At 44.1% G+C, this 24,673-nt stretch overlaps 1 protein-coding gene across 1 annotated transcript in view; it reads left to right on the forward strand.

Annotated features, from left to right (window-relative positions):
* CFAP299 (cilia and flagella associated protein 299) overlaps positions 1 to 24,673 on the forward strand; it is a 404,131-nt gene that overhangs the window by 17,966 nt on the left and 361,492 nt on the right. Inside the window, exon 2 of the mRNA XM_084855448.1 lies at positions 1,356 to 1,486. Coding sequence (XP_084711574.1) covers positions 1,356 to 1,486 — 131 coding nt within the window. The remainder of the gene's footprint in view (positions 1 to 1,355; positions 1,487 to 24,673) is intronic.

Genomic DNA, 24,673 nt, shown 5'->3' on the forward strand with positions numbered 1-24,673 from the left:
CCCCAGGAAGGGCTGCAGCTGGTGCACCAGTACGAGATGGCAAAGGCACCATCCTGGCCACCCAGGAGCAATGTTGGATCAAAGAACAATCCCAAGCCTGGTTTGACTTGTCAACTGACCAGGAGGACCATCTTCTCTGGACTGAGCCTCAACTTGTTCACCCATATCCAATCCCTCATTGCATCCTGACAGTGGTTCAGGACTTCCACAACTTCCTTGGCATCAGTTGAAAAGAAGAGGTAGATCTGGGTTTCATCAGCATAATGATGAGACCCAACCCCAAAGCTTCAGATGAGCTCCCCCAGGTGCTTCATGTAGATATTGAAACACATGGAGGACAAAATAGAGTGCAAAGAAACCCTAAAAGCCAACGGCCAAGGCAACTGGCTGAACCTGCAGGGAATGTTCAGCCAGATAGGAGTGGAACCACTGCAATAAATCCCATATTGGCCAGTGCCCCAGAAGGATACTATGATGGATGGTATCAAATGCTGCTGAGAGATCCACCAGAACCACCAGGGTTTGGTTTCCCTGGTCTAGTTCCCAGCGGAGGTCATCCATCAAGGCTGTTTCTGTTCCAAAATCAGGCCAGAACCCATTTAAACAATCATTTATTTTTAAGTATTAAATCCTCACAATTAAAAATTCAACAGAGCACCAGCTTTAAAGTCACACATTCCTAAGAACCCAAACACCTTCTGGAAGGGGCAGAGCTTAACTAGCCTCCTAAAAAGCTTCCTAGGAATGGAGTTGTGAAACTACTGATAAACCTGCAGTCCCTCTACTCCATTCTTCCCCAACCTGGCACCCTCCAGGTATGTTGGATTGCAACTCCCATAATTTTCAGCCATCATGGCCATTGTAAGATTGCATTTATCTTGATTGTGCCGTGTCTGCTCCTTGTTGACAACAGTCTAACCTCTAATGCTAATTGTAGATGCCAACCTGCGATAAATGACTGAAACAGTTGAAATTATTTTTTGTAAAGGTTACTGTTGAAAATTTAACTCGGGTGACCAAGTATACTGGCAGAAATTCAGTTTTTTAATTTAAAAAAAAGTTAATTAAAACTCAAGATTAAAAAAACCCCACACAACCTTCACGTGAAATTTTGGCGATGTGGTGTGTGTAAGGAGACAGACACACATGAAGATCGTTTGTTTCAGACAACGTGAGATGGAGGGAGTGAAATGAATTGCAGTAAGAAGACTGATGGTGCAAGCACACCTTATGTTAACAGGTCTGGCATGTATGACATGCTGTATAATATATGTGCTTCTGCATCAAATGTTGGCCACTTCTAAAAGCATAGTTGTTTCTTCTGATCCAGCTGATCTGCTATTTTGCTGCTTCAGAATGAAGAAATGGCCCGCCAGCTGGTGGAGCTGGGCTTCCGGGGAAGCGGAGAAGTGCTGAAAAGGGAAGATTTTGTAGCGAGGAAACTCGCTGCTGAGGCTTCAAGGCTCTCAGAAAGACACCAGCAAAAGTAAGTGGTGTGTTTGTGTGAGTGAGAGGGGGACAGCTAATGAACCATATCACAAGATTTGGAAAATGGGTTCCACGTACATTTTAAAGCATAACCTTGGGGGACCGTCTAGAATTAGAGCATGAAAAATGTCATATCTAGGAAGTGGCATCAGATTCTTAGCCTTGTACAAGACTTTAAACACATTTTAATCCATAACTACCATCATCAGATTCTTAGGTCAATAATTCCCAAACTGTGTGCTGTACAAGAGCGGTATATTTCTATTTCTCAAGATGCACTAATAGTTACAGATTTCTGTGAGTCCAAAGTACCCACCCATCAGAGGGACTGCCCATTATATCTCTGCATGATTCATTGCTGTGGTCTTGCCTTCTTCCAGTCAGCCTCTGCTGGAGCTGGAAAATTCTGCCACATTTCTCCATTGGGTGCAATTGGATCTTCCAGTCTATCCCAATGTAAAGATGTGGCAAAATGACCCACCCTCAGAATAGGCTCCATGTTGCATCCATGCATGGCTTGCTGCTCTGTGCCTGCCTTTTCCCTATAAGATCAGTGTTAAATGCTGAAGCACAAGGCAGAGGTTTTCTGTGGGCAGGTACTTCTTACTCTCATACAGCATAGATGTCAGCCTTTTCTAGTGCAAGAGTGAAGTGTACCTCTAACTTTAATTAAAAAAAATAGCATGTTTGGGGTCTTGGATGTTTGGAGAAACACTAGTTCATGCAGTTGGGTTTGTTTTGGAGTCCTAATCTTAAAAACACCTGTGGGAAAGCTAAAGGAATATTGTGTCAAACTGCCCACCTTAGAGCAAATAGTGGAGAATTTTGTCAGGCAAGGAGTGGGTGCAAGTGGTGCTGACCTACGTTTCATCCCGAAACCACTGATCCTATATCCTAAGAGCAGCCTTCTCCAAACTGGTGCCCTCCAGATGTGTTGAACTGCAACTCCCATCATTTCTAGGTGGGAAAGATGGGAGTTGCAGCCCAGCACAGCTGGAGGGAACCAGGATGGGAGAGGCTGTTTTATAGGATCACTCCATAATAATTCCTAGCAGTATTGTCCAAAGGAAATTTCGGCTGACGCAGTTTGTCATGCAAAGTAAGGAAACCTGCACCTGCTAAACTTTTTCTGCAACATAATCCTTAAGATACAGGAGCCTTGTCCTCCTTGGCACCTGTGCATTATTAGCAGTGGGCCCCTGGTACCACATCAGCATTTGTGCTGGGGCTGTACAATAGACCTAGCTACCAAGAGCACCCGTGGCTTTCTGAATTGATTTTGACACTTGCTGCCCTTCTCCCAAGTAACGTCCTGTCCAGCAAATCCATGTTCTCGGCGCTGTGGTGGAAGATTTAGCCTATCTTCCTCCTGTAGGAGGTTTTGTTGTTGTTGGTGAAAGACTTACTTTGCTTGGACAGCTGTCAAGCATATGCTGTCACATTAGCTGTCAAATTCAAAGTGAAGCATATGCCAGAGCAAAACATTTTCACTTCTTTTGGTCCGTATCCTTGCATAATTGGTAATTGACCTCTACCTTCACATGCTTTTTGGAATATCGCAGGAGGAAGCGCTTGAAACTATGACCGCTAGAGGATTGTTCTTAAATTTGTGCTAACAATTCATGGAGCATCTTTGGTGTTAGAATTGCTATTTAAAAATGGGATTTGTGTTCATCTGGCAATGCCTAGACTTTGGCTGCTAATGCTGTTTTCCATGTCTTGCTATCCTGGGTTAACAACCTGCATTTACCTCTCAGTCTGCCCATGGTAAGAATGCGAGATGTGAAGTTAAAATGTATTCTGTACCTCACTTGATACAGGGCCTCTAATTCATGTAGCTTCTTCCTGTTTGTGTTACTGTAATAAGAAAATGCATTGAGCAAAATTCCCAGTTCTAACCTGAGATCAGTGGGTTGGACGACTACATCTTCCATCATTTGCAGCCAGCATGGCCATTGGGTTGCTAGCTGGGGATGCTGGGAGTTATAGTCCAAGAAATCTGGAAGGCACCAAGTTGGGGAAAGCTGTTTTGGTAGGTGATGAACTCATAATGGGTGACAACATCCCTCCCAAGCAGGGAGAGAGACTGCATTTGCTTGGGGTAAGTAAGTCAGAGCCAAAGCATTATGCGAATGCAGCCTTTTGTTATTTCCAGTCAAACAGGCTGCAAAGATTGTGGACATAAATTCACCCAGGGCCAAAGGATAGGAGACCATATCCACTGCATAGGGATTTCACTTAACAGATCCAAAATAACCTGATTAATATTTGGTTGCAGGTCTCTAGTTTAAAAAAATCACAAGAGAGTCTCCTTACTTTCTGTCAGAGACATGGGAGGCAATTCTTCATAGCACTCTCCTAGTTATCCTAATCTCCTTGTGATTCCCCAACCCCACACTTTTATTGGAAATGTCAACAAAGTTATCATTAACTTTAATGATAAAGTTAGTTTGGGGATGTTATCAAGTCTTCATGTATTGAACCAGCTAATGAACACATTGTTAAAAAGTTGTAGCCCTGTACTATCTCTGCCAATCCTTGTGGCAAGTAAAAGAAAACACAATAGGTTTAGCAACACTTTCTGAAAATAGCTTGTGCTATTCTTTGACAACACTTAATGTTACTATCTTGAATAGCTATGAAATGCAAATTTGTGTTCTAACTATGGGTGAGCGAATCTGTCAAGCTTGATCTTATGGAGGTCCTCCTTTTTCCAAAACCAAGCTTGTTCCATACAAGCTTTGTTTACCCTGCACAAAAATTCATACATATTTTTATGCTCCTCTTTCAAATGTATATATTTTTGTATGCATGCACCTATTGACTAAACCATGTTAGTGCACATTTTAGGAGTTATGCATTTTACTTGGTGCATTTTTCAAATGTATGCATGTAGTTGGATGCGTTTTGGTTTGTTTTGCACAGCACATTGCAAGATTGGAAATGTATGTATCCAATTGTATTTGGATCTGTGTTTCGTTCCAAGAGAGCCTCGTGTGGCACAGAGTGGTGGGCGGCAGTATCGCAACCGAAACTCTCCCCACAACCTGAGTTCGATCCCAGCGGAAGGTGGGTCCCAGGTAGCTGGCTCAGGTTGACTCAGCCTTTCATCCTTCTGAGGTTGGTAAAATGAGTACCCAGCTTGCTGGGGGAAAGGTAGTCACGACTGGGGAAGGCAATGGCAAACCACCCCGCTACAGTCTGCCATGAAAACACCAGCGAAAGCGGCGTCCCTCTGGGAGTCAGCAATGACTCAGTGCTTGCACAGGAGGAACCTTTCCTCTCTTTTGGTTCCAGGTGGTGCGAATTGTGTAATCCTGTATTAAAATGCAACCCCAACTAGTAGTTGAATGTTGCAGTCAAGAAGAAATCTCTTCTTTCCCTTATGAGATGAGATTGTCTTCCTCCCTTCCATCTTGGTAATCAGGTTATCCTGTTAAAAACACTTCTTTTGAGGGGTTTAACTGGTTCTGTCTTATTTGCTTTAATGCATTTCTGCAAAGATGGAAATACTGTTGGGCAGGGCTAGATGGGCAGGGCTCACCAGGTGCTTTTGAGAGCTCCAACTGAATTGGGTGTGTGTGGCCTGAGTACTCCCAGCAGCTGAGTGGGCGGGAAGCTTCAGTCTGTTTCCTGCCTCCCAGCTGAGCAGAGCAGAGCAGAGCAAGCTGCTCCAGCTGGTCCAGGGACTACAGAAGCAAGCAAGCTCCCAGAGAGCGAGCGAACAGGGGGAGCAAACAGGAGTTGGCCAGGGGAGTTCGACAGGGGAGGTCAAGGGGGAAGCCCCTAACATTTTTTATCTTTTTTAACACACTTTTTTTCCCCATTTATTCGTCTTGTAACAGACACTTCCACACCAGTGGGACTCTGCTTTTAACTTCTACTGAGTAGAGGAGCAGGCACAGGCTAGTCTAGAACAATCACAAAGCTAGACACAAAAAGGGAAAAGAGGCTATGGAAGGACAGGACTCTCCAGTGGTGGTGACCTGCAAGGTGTGTGCAATGTTTGTTTTCTTGCCTGAGAACAACATGGCCTACACCTGCAACAAGCGCAAGTTGATCACGCTGCTGGAGGAAAAAGTAAGTGGACTGGAGCGGCGACTGTCGACCCTCCGGGGAATAAGAGAACACAAAGAGTTCTTGGACAGAATGGGGGAACTACAGCAGCAAAGGGCAGACCAGAAGCTTGAAGAGCAACAGCAAGATGAGGCAGTGGGAAATGCTGAGGTGAGGAAAAATGGAATAGAGGATACTCCTTGGAAAAGGGTGACAGTTAGGAGAAGAAGAACTAGACGCCACTCTGCACCAGTGGAAGCAGTGGAGCTGTGGAACCGATTCCAGGTACTTGCAGATGAGACTGGAGGACAGCCTGCAGAGGAAGAATCACAGGGGAACCTACATGAGAGTGAGCAGGAGGCTGAAGGTCAGTCAAACAGAGGCGATGAAACCCAGTCCTACAAGAAGAAGAAGAGAAGAGTGGTAGTAGTGGGAGACTCCTTGCTGCATGGGATCGAGACCCAAGTATGTCGCGAAGACCCGTGGACTCGCCAGGTATGTTGTCTTCCCGGGAGGACGGATTAGAGACGTGACTGAAAGGTTGCCTGCACTCATAAAACCCACTGACAGGTATCCCTTTCTTCTCATCCATGTGGGAACAAATGATACCGCCAAGCGGAGCTACGAAGAAATCACGTCAGACTTTGAAGCTTTGGGAAGGAAACTCAAGAACTTTGGGGCCCAGATAGTTTTCTCATCCATCCTTCCAGTAGTTAGAAGAGGGATAGAAAGGGAACGAAAAATACTCCGGGTGAATGACTGGCTACGAAGGTGGTGCCGACGAGAGAGATTTGGATTCTGGGACCACGGGCTATACTTCCTGGAAGATGGGCTGTTGGCAAGGGACGGGTTGCACCTCACAAAGGCTGGGAAGAATGTGTTTGGCCACAGCATGAAGAACTTCATCAGGAGGGCTTTAAACTGAATCCCACGGGGAAGGGAGATGTAATGTTGGGGGTAACAATGGACATAGGCGCATGCACTGCAATGGAGAGAACAGCTCTGATAGCGCCCAATAATAGTCTTCAGACACATGTAGGAAGAAAGCCAGACTATGAAGCACATGGTCTTCGATGTCTATATACTGATGCCCAGAGTATGGGAAACAAACAGAACGAACTTGAACTCTTAATACAAGAGGGAAATTATGACCTGATAGGTATAACTGAGACTTGGTGGGATGACTCTCATGACTGGAATACAGCAGTTGAAGGATATAACTTGTTCAAAAAGAACAGGAGGAACAGAAAGGGAGGTGGGGTTGCACTGTATGTGAAAAATACATATCTCTGCACAGAAATACAGGAGGAGGAGTTTGGTAGCCCCATCGAGAGCATCTGGGTTGAAATAAATGGAGCAAAGAATAAAAGGAACCTGGTGGTCGGAGTCTACTACCGGCCACCCAATCAAGAAGAAGACAAGGATGAAACTTTTGAAAAGCAAATAGCCAATGTTTTAAGGAAGTATGATGTAGTAGTAATGGGGGACTTCAGTTTCCCCGATATTTGTTGGGAGACAAATTCTGCAAAACATGGCCCCTCCAGGAAATTCCTGACTTGTGTGGCGGATAACTTCCTCCTACAGAAAGTAGAGGAAGGAACTAGAGGATCGGCTATCCTTGACTCGATCCTAACCAACAGAGATGACTTAGTGGATAAAGTAGCAGTTACAGGAACTCTGGGGGAAAGCGACCATGTTGTCCTTGAGTTCTTGGTTCTAAGGGAAGCAAAAGCCGAGTGTAGTCAAACGCGTACCCTGGATTTTAGGAAAGCTGATTTTCATAAACTCAGAACAATGATCAGTAAGGTCCCATGGCAAGCGATGCTAGCGAGAAAAGGAGTCCAAGATGGGTGGGAGCTTTTAAAAAAGGAAATTCTCAAGGCACAATCACAAGCAATTCCAACAAGAAGAAAAGGTGGAAGACAACAGAAGAAGCCAATGTGGCTTCACAAAAAGCTGAGAGATGACCTGAAAACAAAAAAGGACACATATAGGAAGTGGAAAGAAGGCCAAGTAACAAAGGAAGAGTACAGGCAGATAGCACAGAATTGCAGGGATGGCGTCAGGAAGGCTAAAGCTGAGAATGAGCTGAGGTTAGCAAGGGATGTTAAAAACAACAAAAAGGCTTTCTTCAGCTACGTGCATAGTAAAAGGCAGAGGAAAGAAATGGTTGTTCAGCTATTAAATAAGGATGGCAAAATGATAACAGATGACAAAAGGCAGAGGTGCTCAATACCTACTTTGGCTCAGTCTTCTCCCAAAAGAGGGTCTATGACCCCCCTGGCAAAGGCGAAGTACAGGCTGAGGGGGCAGGATTGCAGCTTGAGATCGATAGGCATATGGTCAAGGAACACCGAATTACTTTGAATGAGTTCAAATCTCCAGGGCCAGATGAACTGCATCCTAGAGTAATAAAGGAACTGGCAGAACAACTCTCAGAACCACTGTCTATTCTCTTTGAGAAATCATGGAGGACGGGTGAAGTGCCAGATGACTGGAGGAGGGCTAATGTTGTCCCTATCTTCAAAAGGGGTAAAAAGGAGGAACCTGGGAACTACGGACCAGTCAGTCTGACATCAATCCCTGGGAAAATTCTGGAGCAGATGATAAAGCAATCCATCTGTAAGCACATTGAAAACAATGCAGTGATTACCCGAAGCTAACATGGATTTGTCAAGAACAAATCCTGCCAGACAAATCTGATCTCATGTTTTGATCAAGTAACCTCCCTTGTGGACCGTGGGAATGCTGTAGACATCATATACCTCGACTTCAGCAAAGCTTTCGACAAAGTGCCCCATGATATCCTGATGAGCAAACTAGCTCAAAGTGGGCTAGATGAAACAACGATCTGGTGGATCCGCAGTTGGCTATAGAATCGGACTCAAAGAGTGCTTATCAATGGGACCTTCTTAAACTGGGGAGAGGTAACAAGCGGGGTACCGCAGGGCTCAGTCCTGGGCCCAGTGCTCTTCAGCATTTTTATTAATGACTTGGAGGAGGAGGTGCAGGGAATGCTGATCAGATTTGCAGATGACCCAAAATTGGGCGGGATAGCTAATACTTTGGAAGACAGAAACAAAATTCAAAGTGATCTGGATAGATTGGAGCGCTGGGCAGAAAACAACAGAATGACATTTAATAGGGATAAATGCCAAGTGCTGCACCTAGGAAGATGAAACCAAATGCACAGTTACAAGATGGGGGACAGTGGCTCAACAACAATACAAGCGAGAAGGATCTTGGAATTGTTGTCGATCACCAGCTGAATATGAGCCAACAATGTGATGTGGCTGCAAAAAAGGGCAAATGCTATTTTGGGCTGCATTAGTAGAAGCATAGTTTCTAAATCCCAGGAAGTACTAGTCCCCCTCTACTCAGCACTTGTTAGGCCTCATCTGGAGTACTGTGTCCAGTTCTGGGCACCACACTTTAAGAAGGATGCAGACAAACTGGAGAGGGTTCAGAGGAGGGCAACGAAGATGATCAGGGGACTGGAAACAAAGCCCTATGAGGAGAGACTGAAAGAACTGGGCATGTTTAGAACAGAAGACTGTTCTCAAGGCTAAACATGCCCAGTTCTTTCAGTCTCTGAAATATGGGGAGATATGATAGCGCTCTTCAAGTACTTGAAAGGTTGTCACAGAGAGAAAGGCCAGGATCTCTTCTCGATCATCCCAGAGTGCAGGACACGGAATAATGGGCTCAAGTTATAGGAAGCCAGATTCCATCTGAACATCAGGAAAAACTTCCTGACTGTTAGAGCAAGACGACAATGGAACCAATGACCTAGGGAGGTGGTGGGCTCTCCCACACTGGAGATGTTCAAGACGAGGCTGGACAGCCATCTGTCAGGGATGCTCTGACTTGGATTTCTGCATTGAGCAGGGGGTTGGACTTGATGGCCTTGTAGGCCCCTTCCAACCCTACTATTCTATGATTCTATGGCATATTGCAGAGAGGCAGCACTTTTGCTGTAGCAGCAGAAAGGCAGGATTTGGACTCTGCCCTCTCGGTACTATATTGATGTACATGGTTCTATTCAGGGACTGAAAGAAGAATACAGACCCTGATGCTATAGGGTTTTGAGGAAGTGCCTGCAGATCAGACCACCAGCAGAACAAAAGTAAATGGTGGAAAGAGGTGGGCCTTGGTACGTGCTCAGTGTAGAACATTTTTGTGTGACAGAAAGTAATTATACATTTTTTGGTAGGTATATACATAAAAACAGATGAGATCTGTTGCAGGTGGTTCTTGTGAATCAGCTGCTTTTGTCAACATTCTTGCATCTTTCTACATGCCTGGAGAACACCTGGATATTTGTGTCGCGGTGTTCAGAAACCATGGATCTCTGTGCACTTGCCAGGTTGCTTTGCATATGAAGGCTTGTTTTAATGGCAAAGATGAGGGCAACCTTTTCTGATTCAGCTGGTGACTGATCGTGTGCCAGTGTGTTGCCCAGGAGAGGATTATTCCAAAGCTTCTGATAAAACTTTATATTTGTGTAAGTGGCTGTGGAACAGGATGACTGAGCCACTACAACATAGTGCTGTATACCTACCACTGCCACTCACACAGAGGTGGAAATTCCCACCAAGCCTCTGCAATCGGCCTTATGCTTTTCTTTCTCTTCATTTTCTCCTCCCATTCTCTATAGCCAAAGGCCGCTGCCACATGTCTAGGTTTAGGGGAAAAGACACCCAGATTAGAAAGTGTTGCTTCTTGAACCTTGATGCTTCTTCGTTAAAAATAAATAAATCATAGCCACTTATTAATTGGACCTACTTGCCAGGAATGTGAAGACGTGTTCACCTGGAGTTTGGGAACATCATAGCTTTCCAGAGTTGTGATGCCAGCTTCTCTGGATCAGTATGTACCCCCTACCTTAATTCCAGATCCAAAGCCTCAGAGCCACTTCACATGCTATCTTGTGGAAAAGACGTGTTTTCATTGTATGTGCACGTGATAAGGAGCCTGGCCATTCCAGACATGTGTATCTCCATTATATACATGGTTGAAACTGTGTAAACATTTAGCCTTTGGGTGTACATATAAAATGCTTTTAAGTGTGCAGTGCCATATCAGACTGACACTGGCCCAATAGTTGGATTTTGTCCATGTGTATCTGAATCCGTGAAGTTGCTATCAGTTTTGCCTTCTGTTCACAGTACAAGGGAAAGTTTGAAGGTGGGTAGGCAAATGGCTGGAAGAATCAACATGAAGGACAGATTTAAGGTTCACTTGCCTTTCCAAAGGAATCATTGGAGCCTCCCCCCCCCCCCATGTAATGGTTTGTTGTCTCCTGGCTGACTTTGGCATGAACATGAACTCAGCCCAATTGCCTATCTGCTTCCCACCTGGCCACCACCTTGCTACGAGACACCCTTCCCCACATGCTGTTGTGCCTCCATTTGGGATGGAGGAGGACACAGAACACCTACAGCCTAGGAGTGTTTGGGGAGGGGCCCAGCACATGGGCAGGCAGAAGACATCTGCAGCTCGACCCATCCTCACTTATCAATCATCCTCTGCATAAAAGACAAGCCTCAAACCCAGTTCAGGTGCTGGAAGCAATTGTTGATGCTCGTCCATAGCAGAAAACATTCCTGCCAGCTCCTGGACCCAGCTCTAATATTCTCAAACCCAGAACGACTCCAACTGTTCTTCAGCTCGCCCCTATATCTGGTTTTGTTTTCCTTGGCTTGGGACTGATACTCTTGGCTTCTTGACCTTGGACTGTTTGATGGCTAACTCTAGCTACTGCTTATCACTCAACTCGAGTAATTTATGATACATGCAGCCTGTTGATGAAGGATGTCAATTCAAGTTGATCCATATAAACATGTTAAATTGAACCTCACAAACTCTGAGATCCAATTCTGTGATCCCAAACTCAATTCCTAAAGTAGGTCGCAAAGTTATATACTGTAAAGATAATTTGGGTTGGTTCCAGACTAAGTCAGTCACAGTTAAGCCCCAATTGAAATCAGTGGGACAAGTTAAGTCGATGTGACTAAAGTGCTACTAAGGGCATAATCCTATGCATGTTTAGACTGAAAAAAGTCCATGCTGGCTGGGGCATGCTGGGAGTTGTGGGATGTTTTTCTGTCTAAACATGCATAGGATTGTGCTCTAAGTTAGTCAGGATCCAACCCGTTATATTTATCCGCCACCTAAGATAATTCTGTTGGTTAGCACTTGCCAGTTCATACGAATTACTACCCATAAAATGTTACCAACCCACACATATCCATGCTAGTAGTTTGCTGTACAGAAAGGGAAACAATCCAGCTCTGCATCTGCTTTGAGGCAGTTCTGGCTTTCCACAGGCAACAAGCAAGTGGCCAAATTCATACCTACTTTATAGCACTAGCAAAGAAAGTGAGTGTCGCATAGGTGTAAAATGCAGCAGCTAGGCTGCTACTGGTACATAGTATCATAATCATATCACCCCAATACTGAACTGTCTACACTGGTTGCCAGTTGTTTTCCAGGTTCAGTTCAAGCTGTTGGGTTTAACCTTTAAAGCTCCAAACAGCTTAGGGTCTGGCTATCTGAAGAACCGCCTATTTTGGAATGAATCTGCTTGGTTATTAAGATCAAGAAACTCTCACTTACAGAGTCCCATTTGTCAAGCACTTGGGAAACAGCTTTCTTCTGTGTTGCTCCCAAACTCTGGAATGCACTTCCCCACACACCCCGTGTTCAGGAAGGGGGTCAAGACACTTCTTTTTAATTGGCTTTTGAAATTGTTATGGTTATTAGTGTTATTTTTAATATTTTACTATGCTTTTACTTGATCATGGTTTTTATGTTCTTAGATAGATAGATAGATAGATAGATAGAGCAGTCCAGACTGCTGGACTTTGGAAGGCTATTCAAACATCAAGCTCACTTGGACCAGCCTGATCTACCTCACGGGGTTGTTATGAGGATAAAAGTAAAGTAACATGTAACCTTGTATGTAATCCTGAGCTCACTGGAAGAAGGGTGGGACTCCAATGTGATTGGAAAATAATAATAATGCTGCTGCTGCTGCTGCCGCTGCCGCCACCACACTACATGGATTTTCTAGTCATAGCACCCATGTAGGGCAAAACATTTCTTGCTCAGTGCAAATGTGTGCTTAATTTAAAGGCACATATGTAATAAGAAAGGAACTGGATATGTCTTTACATTAAGTCAAAGTTAGGTCTTTGAATTTCAATTTCCATATGAAAATTATTTGAATATAGCTTCCAGTGAGGAAACATGAGGGGAGGGGAAAGGGATGTATCTTTTCTAAACAGTGCTTTTGGTTTTGGCATCATAAATTCACCCACCAAAATATAATGGAAAGGATTAAGCACTAGCATCTGACATTTATTATTCTCCTAAATGTTTCCATGTATTTCAGTGGCTGGGACTACAGGAAATGCCAACCCCCAGGCAATAATGTACACAGTAGAGAATGGGACATCTTTAAAATGATTAGCTTCATATGAGGGAAACTTTGCATCCTTGTGTTTGTGTTTGGCTTGAAGGCTTTTCCCTGATGATCCATAAGCAAGGATAAATTATCTTAGAGTCTATACAGCATTAGAATCTGAGCCCTTTGAACATCCTTTTACTTTGAATCCCAGTAGAACTGGGGCATCACTTCCAGCATCTGTGGTTGTGTGGCTTCATTTTCTAGAGCTATGTGTATTTTGCATCCCCATAGGGTGACTGTGTATAGATGGAATCTGGTATTTCACATTTTGGGCTATTTGGAGTATTTATTTATTTACTTATTTTAACAAGCAAGCTTGTCTCTGGATTTGGAAGCGAAGCACCTGCTTGAATAATCATACAGCAGTTTCAAAAGGTGGTGAACAGCTTGCAGTCTCAATCTCAAGATGTCAGTTTGGTCATGTGAATTGTCTCTTCCTCTATAGTAGAAAGGAGGCAAAATGTTGGGAGACGCTGACGAGGTTTGGATGACATGCTGCGGCTCATCATGGGTTATTTAACCCACGATGAGCTGTAGCAGCCATTGGTGCCACATTGCATATACAACCCCTGGTTGGAGGGTTGTCATGTTGTGCAAACTTGGTGAGCATGGGTTATGTGAGAGTTAAACAACCCTTGCATAACCCTAAAAGAGACCATGGGTAATGCGAGGGTTGTTTAACCTCACATAACCCGTGCTAGCTGGATTCGCATGACACGACAACCCCTGAGCGGGGCCTGCATATTCAAAATGGCAGCTGCATGCACCTCACATGTTTAACCCATTGTGGGCTGTCATGTCATGTGAACAGCCCTACTATGTGATATTTGCTCAGTTTTGTAGCATGAGCTTTTGGAGGCAGCAGGGTCCTTTGGGAATTCCTGTGGGAGTTTTCACACTTGACACTGAGAATATCTTTGAAACTGTCTTGTGCCGTTAGTGTGCAGGTGCAAAAATTATTGCAAGACACAATAGCATAAGTGAGCCAGTTTTGAATGGAATTTATATTCTGATCATCAGGCCTTTATCATACAAATGATAAGCAGTAGGAATTATTAGTATCGCTGCTGGAGGAAGAAGGCTTAGCCTTCTACTTCCAGGCAATGCTGGCTCTAGGCTTTGAGGGCCCTTGGGCAAGACACCCTCAATGGGCCCCCTCCCTCACTGAGTCCAGCCTGCCATTGCCACCAGCTGCTGTTGCTCTTCCTCCTCTTTCTCATCATTGCTCCCACTTGCTTGCTTGGCAGGCAGAGAGCCAGTGAGCAAGGAGGCCATGGCATCTACTGTTCCTGCTCCTCACCACCACTGTTGTCTGGCCCAGAGCAAGAAGCAGGTGAACAAGCAAGTTACAATGATGAAGAGGAGGCGCAAGTCCAGGGGGCTCTTCTGACTGGGCCCCTGCCTGGATGTCGGCTCTTGGCAGTTGCTCAGCCATGCCTACCCTTGATGCCAGCCCTGCTTCCAGGTCCCAGCATAGCTCCACCTCTGAGACTGCCCACAAATTTTTCCTGAACTAGCCGAGCTATAAAGGTTTCCAGCTGAGGTCTGGTGACTAGCCAGACCCTGGCCTTATTGACTTCCTAGTCTTGCTCCTAGTGTCTCTTAACAGCTGGTCTTTCTGATCTTCCACTGTCTCCGTGGTCCTCTCCCAGTCTTCCACTTCCGTATCCACTTACTTGCCCAGCCTCTTTGTTTGAACCCCCATTTGGAGAGACCTTTGGCTCAGAACCTGTTCTGCAGATTGACTTTGCTTCCAGATTGACCTTCCTATGAATATGGCCCAGTGCTTTATCAAAACCCTGGTCTTGCATCCTTCAAGGAGCTTGTGGCCAGTGATGACAGGAACATCCTTAACATAAGAACCATGGTGGATCAGACCAAGGGTCCAGTTCAGAGAGTGGCCAACCAGCTGTTGACCAGGAAACCACAAGCAGGACATGAGTGCAACAGTAACCTTCTGTCCATGTTCCCCATCAACTGGTTTACATGGGCATACCGCCTCTGGTACTGGAGGTAGCACATAGCCATCAAGACTAGTAGCCATTGATAGTCTTCTCCTTCATGAATGTGTCTAACCCCCTTTTAAAGCCATCCAGGTTGGTGGCCATCACTACATCTTGAGGTAGTGAATTCCACAGTTTGACTATGCGCTGTGTGAAGAAGTACTTCCTTTTATCTGAACTGAATCTCCCACCAGTCAGCTTCATGGTATAACCTTGCGTTCTAGTATTTTGAGAGAAGGAGAAAAAAGCCTCCCTATCCACATTCTCCACACCATGCATAATTTTGTAGACCTCTATCATGCCTCCCCTTACCCTCCTTTTTTCCAAGCTAAACAATCCCAGCTGTTGTAACCTTCTCTCATAGGGAAGATGCTCCAGCCCCTTGATCATTTTAGTTGCACTTTTCTGTACTTTTTCCAGCTCTACAATATCTTTTTTTAGGTGTGGTGACCAGAACTGTACACAGTATTCCAGGTGTGGTCACACCATGGATTTATATAAGGGCAGTATGATATTGGCAGTTTTACTTTCAATTCCTTTTCTAATTATGCCTAACATGGAGGTAGCTTTTTTTTTTTTTTTTTTATAGTGGCCACACATTGGGTTGACATTTTCATCGAGCTGTCCACCACAACCCCAAGATCTCTTTCTTAGTCATTCACCGCTAACTCAGATCCCATCAGGTTATATTTGAAGTTGGGAATTTTTGCCCCAACGTGCATCACTTTATATTGAATTGCATTTGCCATTTAGATGCCCATTCTCCCAGCTTTTCACAATCCCTTTTTATTTTAACTACCCTAAATAATTTGGTGTCATCAGCAAACTCGGCCACTTCACTGCTCACTCCTACTTCCAGATAATTTATAAACAAGTTGAAAAGCGTTGGTCCCAATACAGATCCCTGTGGGACCCCGCTATTTACTTCCCTTCATTCGGAGAATTTACCATTCCTACTCTCTGCTTTCTCTTCTTTAACCAGTTATCGATCCATAAGAGGACCTGTCCTCTTATTCCATGGCTGCTAAGTTTGCTCAGGAGTCTTTGGTGAGGGACTTTGTCAAAAGCCTCTTGGGAGTCAAAGTACACAGTGCCTACCGGATCACACCTGTCTGCATGTCTGTTGACACTCTCAAAGAACTCTAAAAGGTTAGTGGGACAGGACTTGCCTTTGCAGAAGATGTGTTGATTCACATTCAACCAGGCTTGTCCTTCTATATGCTTACTAATTTTATCTTTAATAATACTGTCAGCCAATTTACCCGAACAGACGTTAAGCTAACACGGCCTGTAATTTCCTGGATCCTCCCTGGATTCCTTCTTGAATATTGGTGTTACATTGGCCATCTTCCAGTCCTCTGGTACAGAGGCTGATCTTAGGGACATGTTGCATGTTGCACATTTCGGTTAGAAGATCAACAATTTCATATTTGAGTTCTTTGAGAACTCTAGGATGGATACCATCTGAGCTCGGTGATTTATTTGCTTTCAATTTATCAATAAGGTTGAGAACTTCATCTTTTGTCACCACTATTTGCCTCAGTTCCTCAGATTCCCTTCCTGAAAACATCAGTTCGGGCACAGGTTTCTGTCCTATATCTTCTGCAGTGAAGATGGATGAAAATAATTCATTCAGCTTCTCTGCAATCTCCTTGCCCTCCTTCAGTACTTCTTTAACTCCATTGTCATCCAATGGTCCAACTGCCTTGGACTTGGTGCTACCTTTCCTAACCTGCGGTAGAAATTTTAGCTGAGCTTCTGTTATAGTGGTTTTGCCTTCAGGCTGACTGCTGTTGTATTGTTACATAATTTGCTCCCACAGATGACACAGAATGACTATTAGCATTTAGTTGATAAATACATCTCTCAAGTGAGACCTGAAAGAAAATGTGGCAATCTATTCTCACCACCTAATAGGAAGATTCTTGTTGAGGGTTCCAGCCAGCTAGCCATGCCCCCTCCAGCAGGCCACTCCGTTTCCCATTTTCCTTTTCTAATTGACAGTCAACATTCCATGGGTACTGAGCATGCTCAGTCCTCATTGAGCTGTGTGTGTGTGTGTGTGTGTGCTGCTTTAGGTGTTTTTTAAAGGTTTTTTTGGTACTTCTGCAAACCTCTGGGCTTAGCTGAGCATCTTGTTTCTCACTGGCCCCATTTTTTGATCCATTTCTGTCAACAAGCACTACTTGAATTGGCTATTAGAGGGAGTGATAGTATGTGGGATTTTCCTTCCTTAGGCACATGTGGGTGAATGTTTATACAGGGACATTGCGTACAACTCCTACAGAAATCTTTTCCACTTGCTCCGTTTGCAGAGAAATATCAAAGTCTTCCATGTTTTGCAGCTGGTTATTGAAGGTACATCTGCACATTTGCGACAAGGAGAAACCATGATCCAGTGCTTTATTCTTAAGTTGGAAAGAGAGAAGGAAGCAAACAGTGAAATCTGAATAGTTTGCCATTTACATTAAGTATCTGAGGATGCTTTTCAATTTATAGCACACACACAAAAGCCCTTCCCTTTAAATAACACATGGGGGCCAGGAACTCTTTTTGATGACTCCAAACGTTCTTGTCCTTAACATGTTTACTTTAATACAATATTAAGTCAGTTTTTGAAAAGCTCCAGGTGTGTTTGGGTAGCTTTTCATTCAGTGCAAGTGAATTTGTTACATTAACAGAAATGTTTTTGCACCTGGAAATGGGCAGTGATAATCAACATTCTCAGCCTAAAGAATAAATTGCTCCTGCCCTTTTTTGCTTCTGCTTTTAAGTTTCAGAATGGTTTGGTGTAAATGCCTTGTGAATAAAAGAAATTTGTTCAGGAGGTATTGCAAAATATTTCCCTTTTGTAAAGGACCATTTTGGGTTTGGGAGTTGTTGTTGCAACATTTCTTAAGCAAGTTAAGCAGAGTTCAGAAAGCAGAAGTTGTCTGTATTTGGTTGTATATAAAATACTGGAAATCATGTAACTTGCTCTGAACCTTTTGGGATAAGGCAGGATAAAAATCTAAATAAATAATACATCTCATCAGTGACATGGGAGAAGATGTGAACTTCAGCAATATGGAGCTAGGAAAACTCTGTAGAGTTATGTGTAGTCCTGTACTTCTGGTTCCCAATGGAAAGCCATCTTATTTTGGCAAAAGCACAACACAGGCAGGAGCTGTTTTAACTTCTCTTATCTCTATGTGACCTACCCTATTTGCCTGGCATTGGTGGCCCCAAACACGGCTCTGTTGGATTGGTCACCTGTATACAGTGCTGAAGTTCCACTGTTGCGTGACTTCGGCTTTTCTCATTTCTGTGTCCGCTCCTCCCTCAAGCTGCTATAAGTAGTAAATCACTTGAACAGATCCAAAGTGAACTTGTGGTGTTATTTAAAGCCTGTCTCTTCTGCTGCTGTTTGTCCTTCCTGCTCATCCTGCCGCCAATCTTTTAAAAAATATTTGGCTGATTCATTCTGTAGAATAGTTCATTTTTCCACTAGCATTATTTTTAGCCACAATGCAGTTAGGTGGCTAAAGAAAACCTCTTGTCTTGTATATCTTTGGTTTTCATTGCATTAACCTTTCCAAAAAGGGAAAGGGAATGCATACACTGGTGCTGAATGTGTCCCCTTGTTCTTGGCCTGGAGATAACTTTTTTTCTTTATGTGGCTAACCGTTCCCTTGTTTACAGCACTGGCTATGAAGCAAAATGATGCTTATTTTTTGTTGTCAGACATTTCACTAAAGATAACTGTCGCATATGCGAAAGAAGCCATTGATTCCAAGTTAAAACACAGAAAAGAGAACAAACTACCCTGGAAGCATTGTCTTCTGGATTTCCAAGTGAGGGACAAGAGCCAAGTCAGTCTGTCCTGCCTCTTTCCATTTTCAGTGACTGTAAGCAACAGGTTTTGCAGATCTCCTCTTAGCTATAGATATGCCTCTGTTTAATTCACTGCCTTTCACTATGTATTTATGTAATGCAAGTGTCTGCAATTTTGTGCCCTATTATTATTTCTGAGGTCCACTTCCCTCTTAAACCATTTATGCAACTGGTTCAGTCAGCAAGGGATGAAGAAAGTGTTGTTGATTGCTGTCCCCCCCCTCTTGTGAAATACCCCCTCAGAGCAGACTCAGTAAAGTCAAAGCATGAGCATTATTCATAAGCATGTAAGGCCTACCTTTTTGAGTTGGCTTTTAAAGTTTGATTATGTTTGAAAAGAGCGGGGGAGATCTTGCTCTGTTTTGCTTATTTTTCTTTGTTACATGCCCCAAGAACTCCAGGATGGATTGTGCTATGAAATTAAAGAAATAAATGTTGGGGTATTTATTATATGAGTTCACTAATCTTTGTCATATTGGCCCTCACAACAGCCTTAGTGATGTAGGACACTGTTATTCCTGTTTTAGATATGGAAATTGGAGATGCTCTCTCTTTCTCTCTGTGTGGAGTCTGGTAGAGGGAGGGACTTAAATGTATGACTTGTGGAACCACATCCAATTCTGTCTCCACTAGACTGCACAATACAGACCTTATTAATTAAGGAGATAAGATAGGAACAGTTGTTTGAGCAAGAGGGTGGGCTGATACAATTGGATTCACCTGTAACACAGTGCCTGATTTTAGTTAAGTATGGTTGAGGCTGAGTTCCATGTGTCTTCAGGATTCGATGTGTAAGGTGGGAACCTAGTACAGGGTGTAAAATGTGGGGGACCAGCTTTTTGGAATCAGCTTTTATGAATACAGAGAGGTCTTGAATAGCTTTAGATTGGGAGTGGGCAACCATGGCCCTAGGGCGACATGAGGCTCTTGGTCTATTTTCAAAAGTCCTCCACCCAAATTTGACTTTGGCTCCACCTACTGATGGCATGCAACCTCCAATAGATCCCACCCCCACCCCCCAGTGGAACACAGCCCTCGACAGGAGTATGTTTCCCCACCCATGTGGTAGAAAATGCTCTCATTCATCCTTTGCCTTTGCTGTCTTCCTCCCTCCCTGCCCTACAGCTGTATACATTTAGATTATAACCTCCCCATAGCAAGAAGCTGGCATTTGCTTATGTTGCTCTGTGTGCCTTGATGGTGCTCGTATAAATAAAATTAATGACACCTGGAAAAAAAATCTCAGCAGCAGAAAGGGAGCGAGGAAGGATGCTAGTGGTGGTCAGTGCCCTGCACGGTTCTCTGGTCCTCTACTGTGTTTATTCATCCTGTCTTCTTGGATGTCAGTCTGTGTAGCAGTGTCTCGGATCACCAGTGTAGTGTAATTGTTGTAACAGGACTGGGGAGATCAGGTTCAAATCCTCACTCACCCATGAAACTCACTGGATGCATCTTGGATTTTGCCTGATGCCCCAAGCATCATCTCCCAGCCTAATTGACCTCAGAGGGTGGTTGTAAGATTTAAATGTGTGTGTGTGTGGGTGGGGATGCAACTATGGATGTTGCTTTTTGCTCCTGGGATTCACATAAATAAATAAAGTGTGATGGCATGTATTCCTGGTTGCAGAGATCTAGTTGTGGGGATGGCGCAGGCACAGACTTTTGAGCATGTGGTTTCCAGCCCCCTCACCCAGTGCATGTGCGCTGCCCTTCCTGGTTTAGGGCGTTTATGTGCGGATTCTCGGGTTAATGATCTAACTTTGTGCCCTGGTGGTGTTACTGAGTCGCCATCCTTGGCCTATCAGAGAGGTACAAGGGGCTGGGCAGGGGTGAAGGCAGCAGCCATGTAGGTAATAAGATGGCAACTGTGCACCTGTTACGTGGAGAGCATAATCCTTCCATTATTTTTCCTGCTAGCTGTGCTAGTGCTGAAATCTCACTGCACATAAATCAGGGTAGCTGTGTAAGTGCCAAGGTTTATAATTTGAGTTGAAGCAAAGACAAGGTTTTAAGTCTGCTGTCCAGCAGAATGACTATATACATGTTCTGTGTCTCATAGTGCCATTTGGCTCATGCAGATTCCAGCTTCAGACTGAATTACTGGAAGTAAGCTACATATTCTCTCCAAGGCAGGTACTCTTAACTACAAGGTTGCCTGCTCCAATGAAGCTTTTCATCCCTGTTCAAAAGCACCTGCAACAGTCGAGGCAAACCTAAATACGAAAATAGCGTGGCCATGTTGGCTGGGAAGGATGAGAGTTGTGTTCCAACACACCTAGAGGGCCCCAGACTGGGGAAGGATGGGTCAGCACAAGTTCTCTTGCTTTTGCTCACTGTGACATCCTTGTTCTCCAAAAGATCGTGTGGCCCTTTCTTAATCATACTAATGGTCAGTTAATAATATTAGAGCTGTGTATACTTTGTGCTGAAAGTAATTCTGCACAACATTTTTGCACAACATTATTCAGCTTTTCATAATTATGAGGAAAGACACGCAGCATAGATAGTAGTAAAATCCTGTAACACCTCCCCCTCCCCTGCTCCTTCGCTCATTTTAAGAATATAAGTTGGACCCTGCCAGTCAAGACTGTCCATGTAAGATCAGCATCCTCTCCCCACCAGTGGCCAGCTGGATGCCTTCTGAAAAGCCACAAGCAATAGCTCTCCTATATAGTACCTGGGATTTGGAACTATGAAGAGGTTCTATCTAGGGATCACATCTGATCACTTCTGTAATTTCACTACACTTCGTCTGCACACTTTGTTAGCTGTAAGGCTAGAAACTCGTTTTGTTTTCAAGAGGAAACTGAGATTCCCACACTGCTGAATTGTGTACCCAATACCAAACGTCATGGCTCTATATACGGTGATCGTGGGATATGCACATCACAGGAGAAACTGTGATGTGCATAACTGCCAACATGCTATCCTTTGCAGACACAAAAGGAGCTCTTTGGATTGCAGCTAGGATGCTGTGTTTGCACTTTACCGAGACCACTGAGTGGCTTACTTGGTAACACCCACTTACAAAACAACCTGGGGAATAAAGACATTATTATAAGCAGTGTACTGTGTAACAAAGCATCCTGTCACTGAAAATTCAGTGCATTCTCTCTCTTGGTATTTTATTACCACAGGTGCACAGCAGCTCCCAATTGGAGGCATGCTGTGGGCAAGATTGCTATTAATTGAAAGCAATTCTATTTATACACCTGCCCCACAAAAGATTCCAAAGGCAAAGAGTATGCCAGAGGAGGGAAAAGCAAGAAAACAGCCCCACACCATACTGACACAGTTGTAAATTTAATCTCTTCCTTAGGGGAAATAGAGTGGAAGGGTACAAACAATTCTCCAAAACTGCTTAACTACTACTCCAGAGGTGCAGGTGTTCAGAACCCATTTCAAGGATGTTTACCAATTGATTCCTGCAGCTGCCAAAAAGGTTGCATCCAAATCCTTCTGGAAACATTTTTAGAAGCATGCAAAGTGAATAGTAAAAATAGCTACAAAATAGTAGCAGCTGCTGCTATTGGGTGAGAACAAAGGAGGAAAAGACATGTTTTGCTACATTTCTACCTTTGTCATTTTTATTGCAATTTTTATTTGCACAGTTCAACCATTTTATCTATATAATATCAAGTTGTGGCATGTTTTAATACCTCATGGCATTTTAAACTATTAATTAGAGTTATCTATTTTTCCATTTGGGCAATCTGACAGACTTTTTCCAACCATTCCCATGGGAGTCAGCAAACTGTCCCCATAATTTCTAATGTCTTGCAAATACCACTTGCAGCAAGTGAAATTAACGATGGAATTCCCATTCTGTGGATTAAATTGCTCGTTCAACACTCCCCTCATATCCAGTTATTTGATAGATTATGTGTAAAATTTCTTAATTCAAAAACATTTAACAGGAATACTCATCCACCAGACTTCATAGCTAAGGCCTACTTACTAGGGCAGGGGTCTTCACTGCAAGACCCTAGGGTCACTGACAGCTCCCAGTCACTTCAAATGTGGCTCTCCATCTCTCTCTCTTCATTTATTCAGTCATGCTCTCTCTCTCTCTCTCTCTCTCTCTCTCTCTCTCTGCACTAGCTGCTTATTTTCAGCAGGGAGCTTTGCCTAGATGTTTGCTTTAGTGATGGACTAGCTGCTGTGCTCTGGGCTACCAGAGGAGGCTTCGGGGGTGGGGAGTCAGGAGACCTGCTGCTCATCAGCTGTAAGGTGGAGGGTGGGGAAGGAGAATGTAGGAGCGATCAACCAATCAGCTCTGGTGGGGGAGGAGCCCAAGAGGCAAAGAACAACGTGATTAGCTAATTGTAGTGATGTACTATGCAGACGCTGAAGGTGGAGGGGAAATTGAATGCTCAGGCGAGAGAGAAAGGAATGTGGACCTGTGCTGGGAGATTTTGCCCACTGAGTAGAGTACTCTCAGTGGTGAGAAAAAGATCCATCCCAATCCAAGGACCAAGTGAGCATGTTGGAATTTGCCTGCCTGGTGACTTGGTGGCTGACAGATGAGGCCTTGCTTGGACAACGTGGAGGGGAATAGGGAGGAGAGGCAGGAAAAGGCCTTTAGCAATGTCAGGTACACAGTGTTGCCTCTTTTCCTGGGGGGAAGGAGAGGAGACACCCCCCAGCAGCCTGGGAAAGGCCCCCAAGTGGCTTTGTGGTGGTACCTGGATCCAAAATGGCTCCTGTATGAAAAATAGTGAAGATCACTGTACTAGGGAAAGGCTCGTGAAATGTCACTGGTGGGGCAGTGGTCCCATAAAAGTGGCACCTTTCTCTTTTTCCAGTCAAGTTCTGATCCCACCCCTCCCCGGCATAGGATCCTCACTGATCCACATGAAATTTGTTGGGGTGACTGATTCCACCCCTTCCCCCCCTCCCAACTATCCCAATGTGATCTGAAAAGGGAGAATAGAAGTTGCTGCTGATTTAAATTTCCCTGCATGTGGCTTTAGGAGTGAATCAGAAATACCCTGCTCCATTAGAATATTAGAAAGAGAGACTTTGAGAGAAACTGATACGTAGATCACGATAGCGAGTTTGGCTGCAATCCAGCATATAGAGTCAAACTAGTTAAGGCCTGAGGATTTCCAAGAGCATTAAATGTACTTAACTCAGGGTTAGATTGTGGCATGAGTTTTTGTAGACAAGAGCCGACCTCATCAGCTGCATCCATGTTGTTTTTTACTATAACAAACTGACATGGCTGTATTTATTGCAGTCTTCTCCAGCCTGGTGCCAGGATTTGTTGGACATCAGTTCCCATCATTGGCTAGGGGAAGAGTGGCTTATGGAATTACACATCTTGATCCTTAGAAGGGTCCAGTGGGACTTGCGCATGCTTATACAGGAATAGGATTTCTGCCTTCAGTTCCGAAATATAGTCTGCTTTATCGCTGATTGTGTAAGTGGGGCCTTGGATTTATCAATACAAATTATCTTGGCTGAACTACAGCTCCAAGCTGTATTCTGTGCCCTAGATATGCCAATAATCTGCTTTGAGCAATGTGATGTGTGGTTTCTTTGGAAACTAAACAAACCAACCAGCAAAAGCCCATCCTTTGTTAACCACCAGGGTGTATTTTAAATGATTTTGAACAGGTTATTTTCTGGGTGCCTTCTTTTCAAAATAAAAGCTAGTGAGGATCAGCCAATGGGGTAGGGCTGGGGGGGGGGAGTTTTTCACCTGAGCCACTCTAGAGAAGCAGCTCTGTACTTGGAATTCATTACTCGGGCCTGTTTTAATAGCAACCTGGGGGGAAAG

This window comes from Heloderma suspectum, chromosome 5, assembly GCF_057233095.1.
Source record: "Heloderma suspectum isolate Gila_16-S chromosome 5, 16-S_ref, whole genome shotgun sequence".
Classification (NCBI taxonomy): Eukaryota; Metazoa; Chordata; class Lepidosauria; order Squamata; family Helodermatidae; genus Heloderma; species Heloderma suspectum.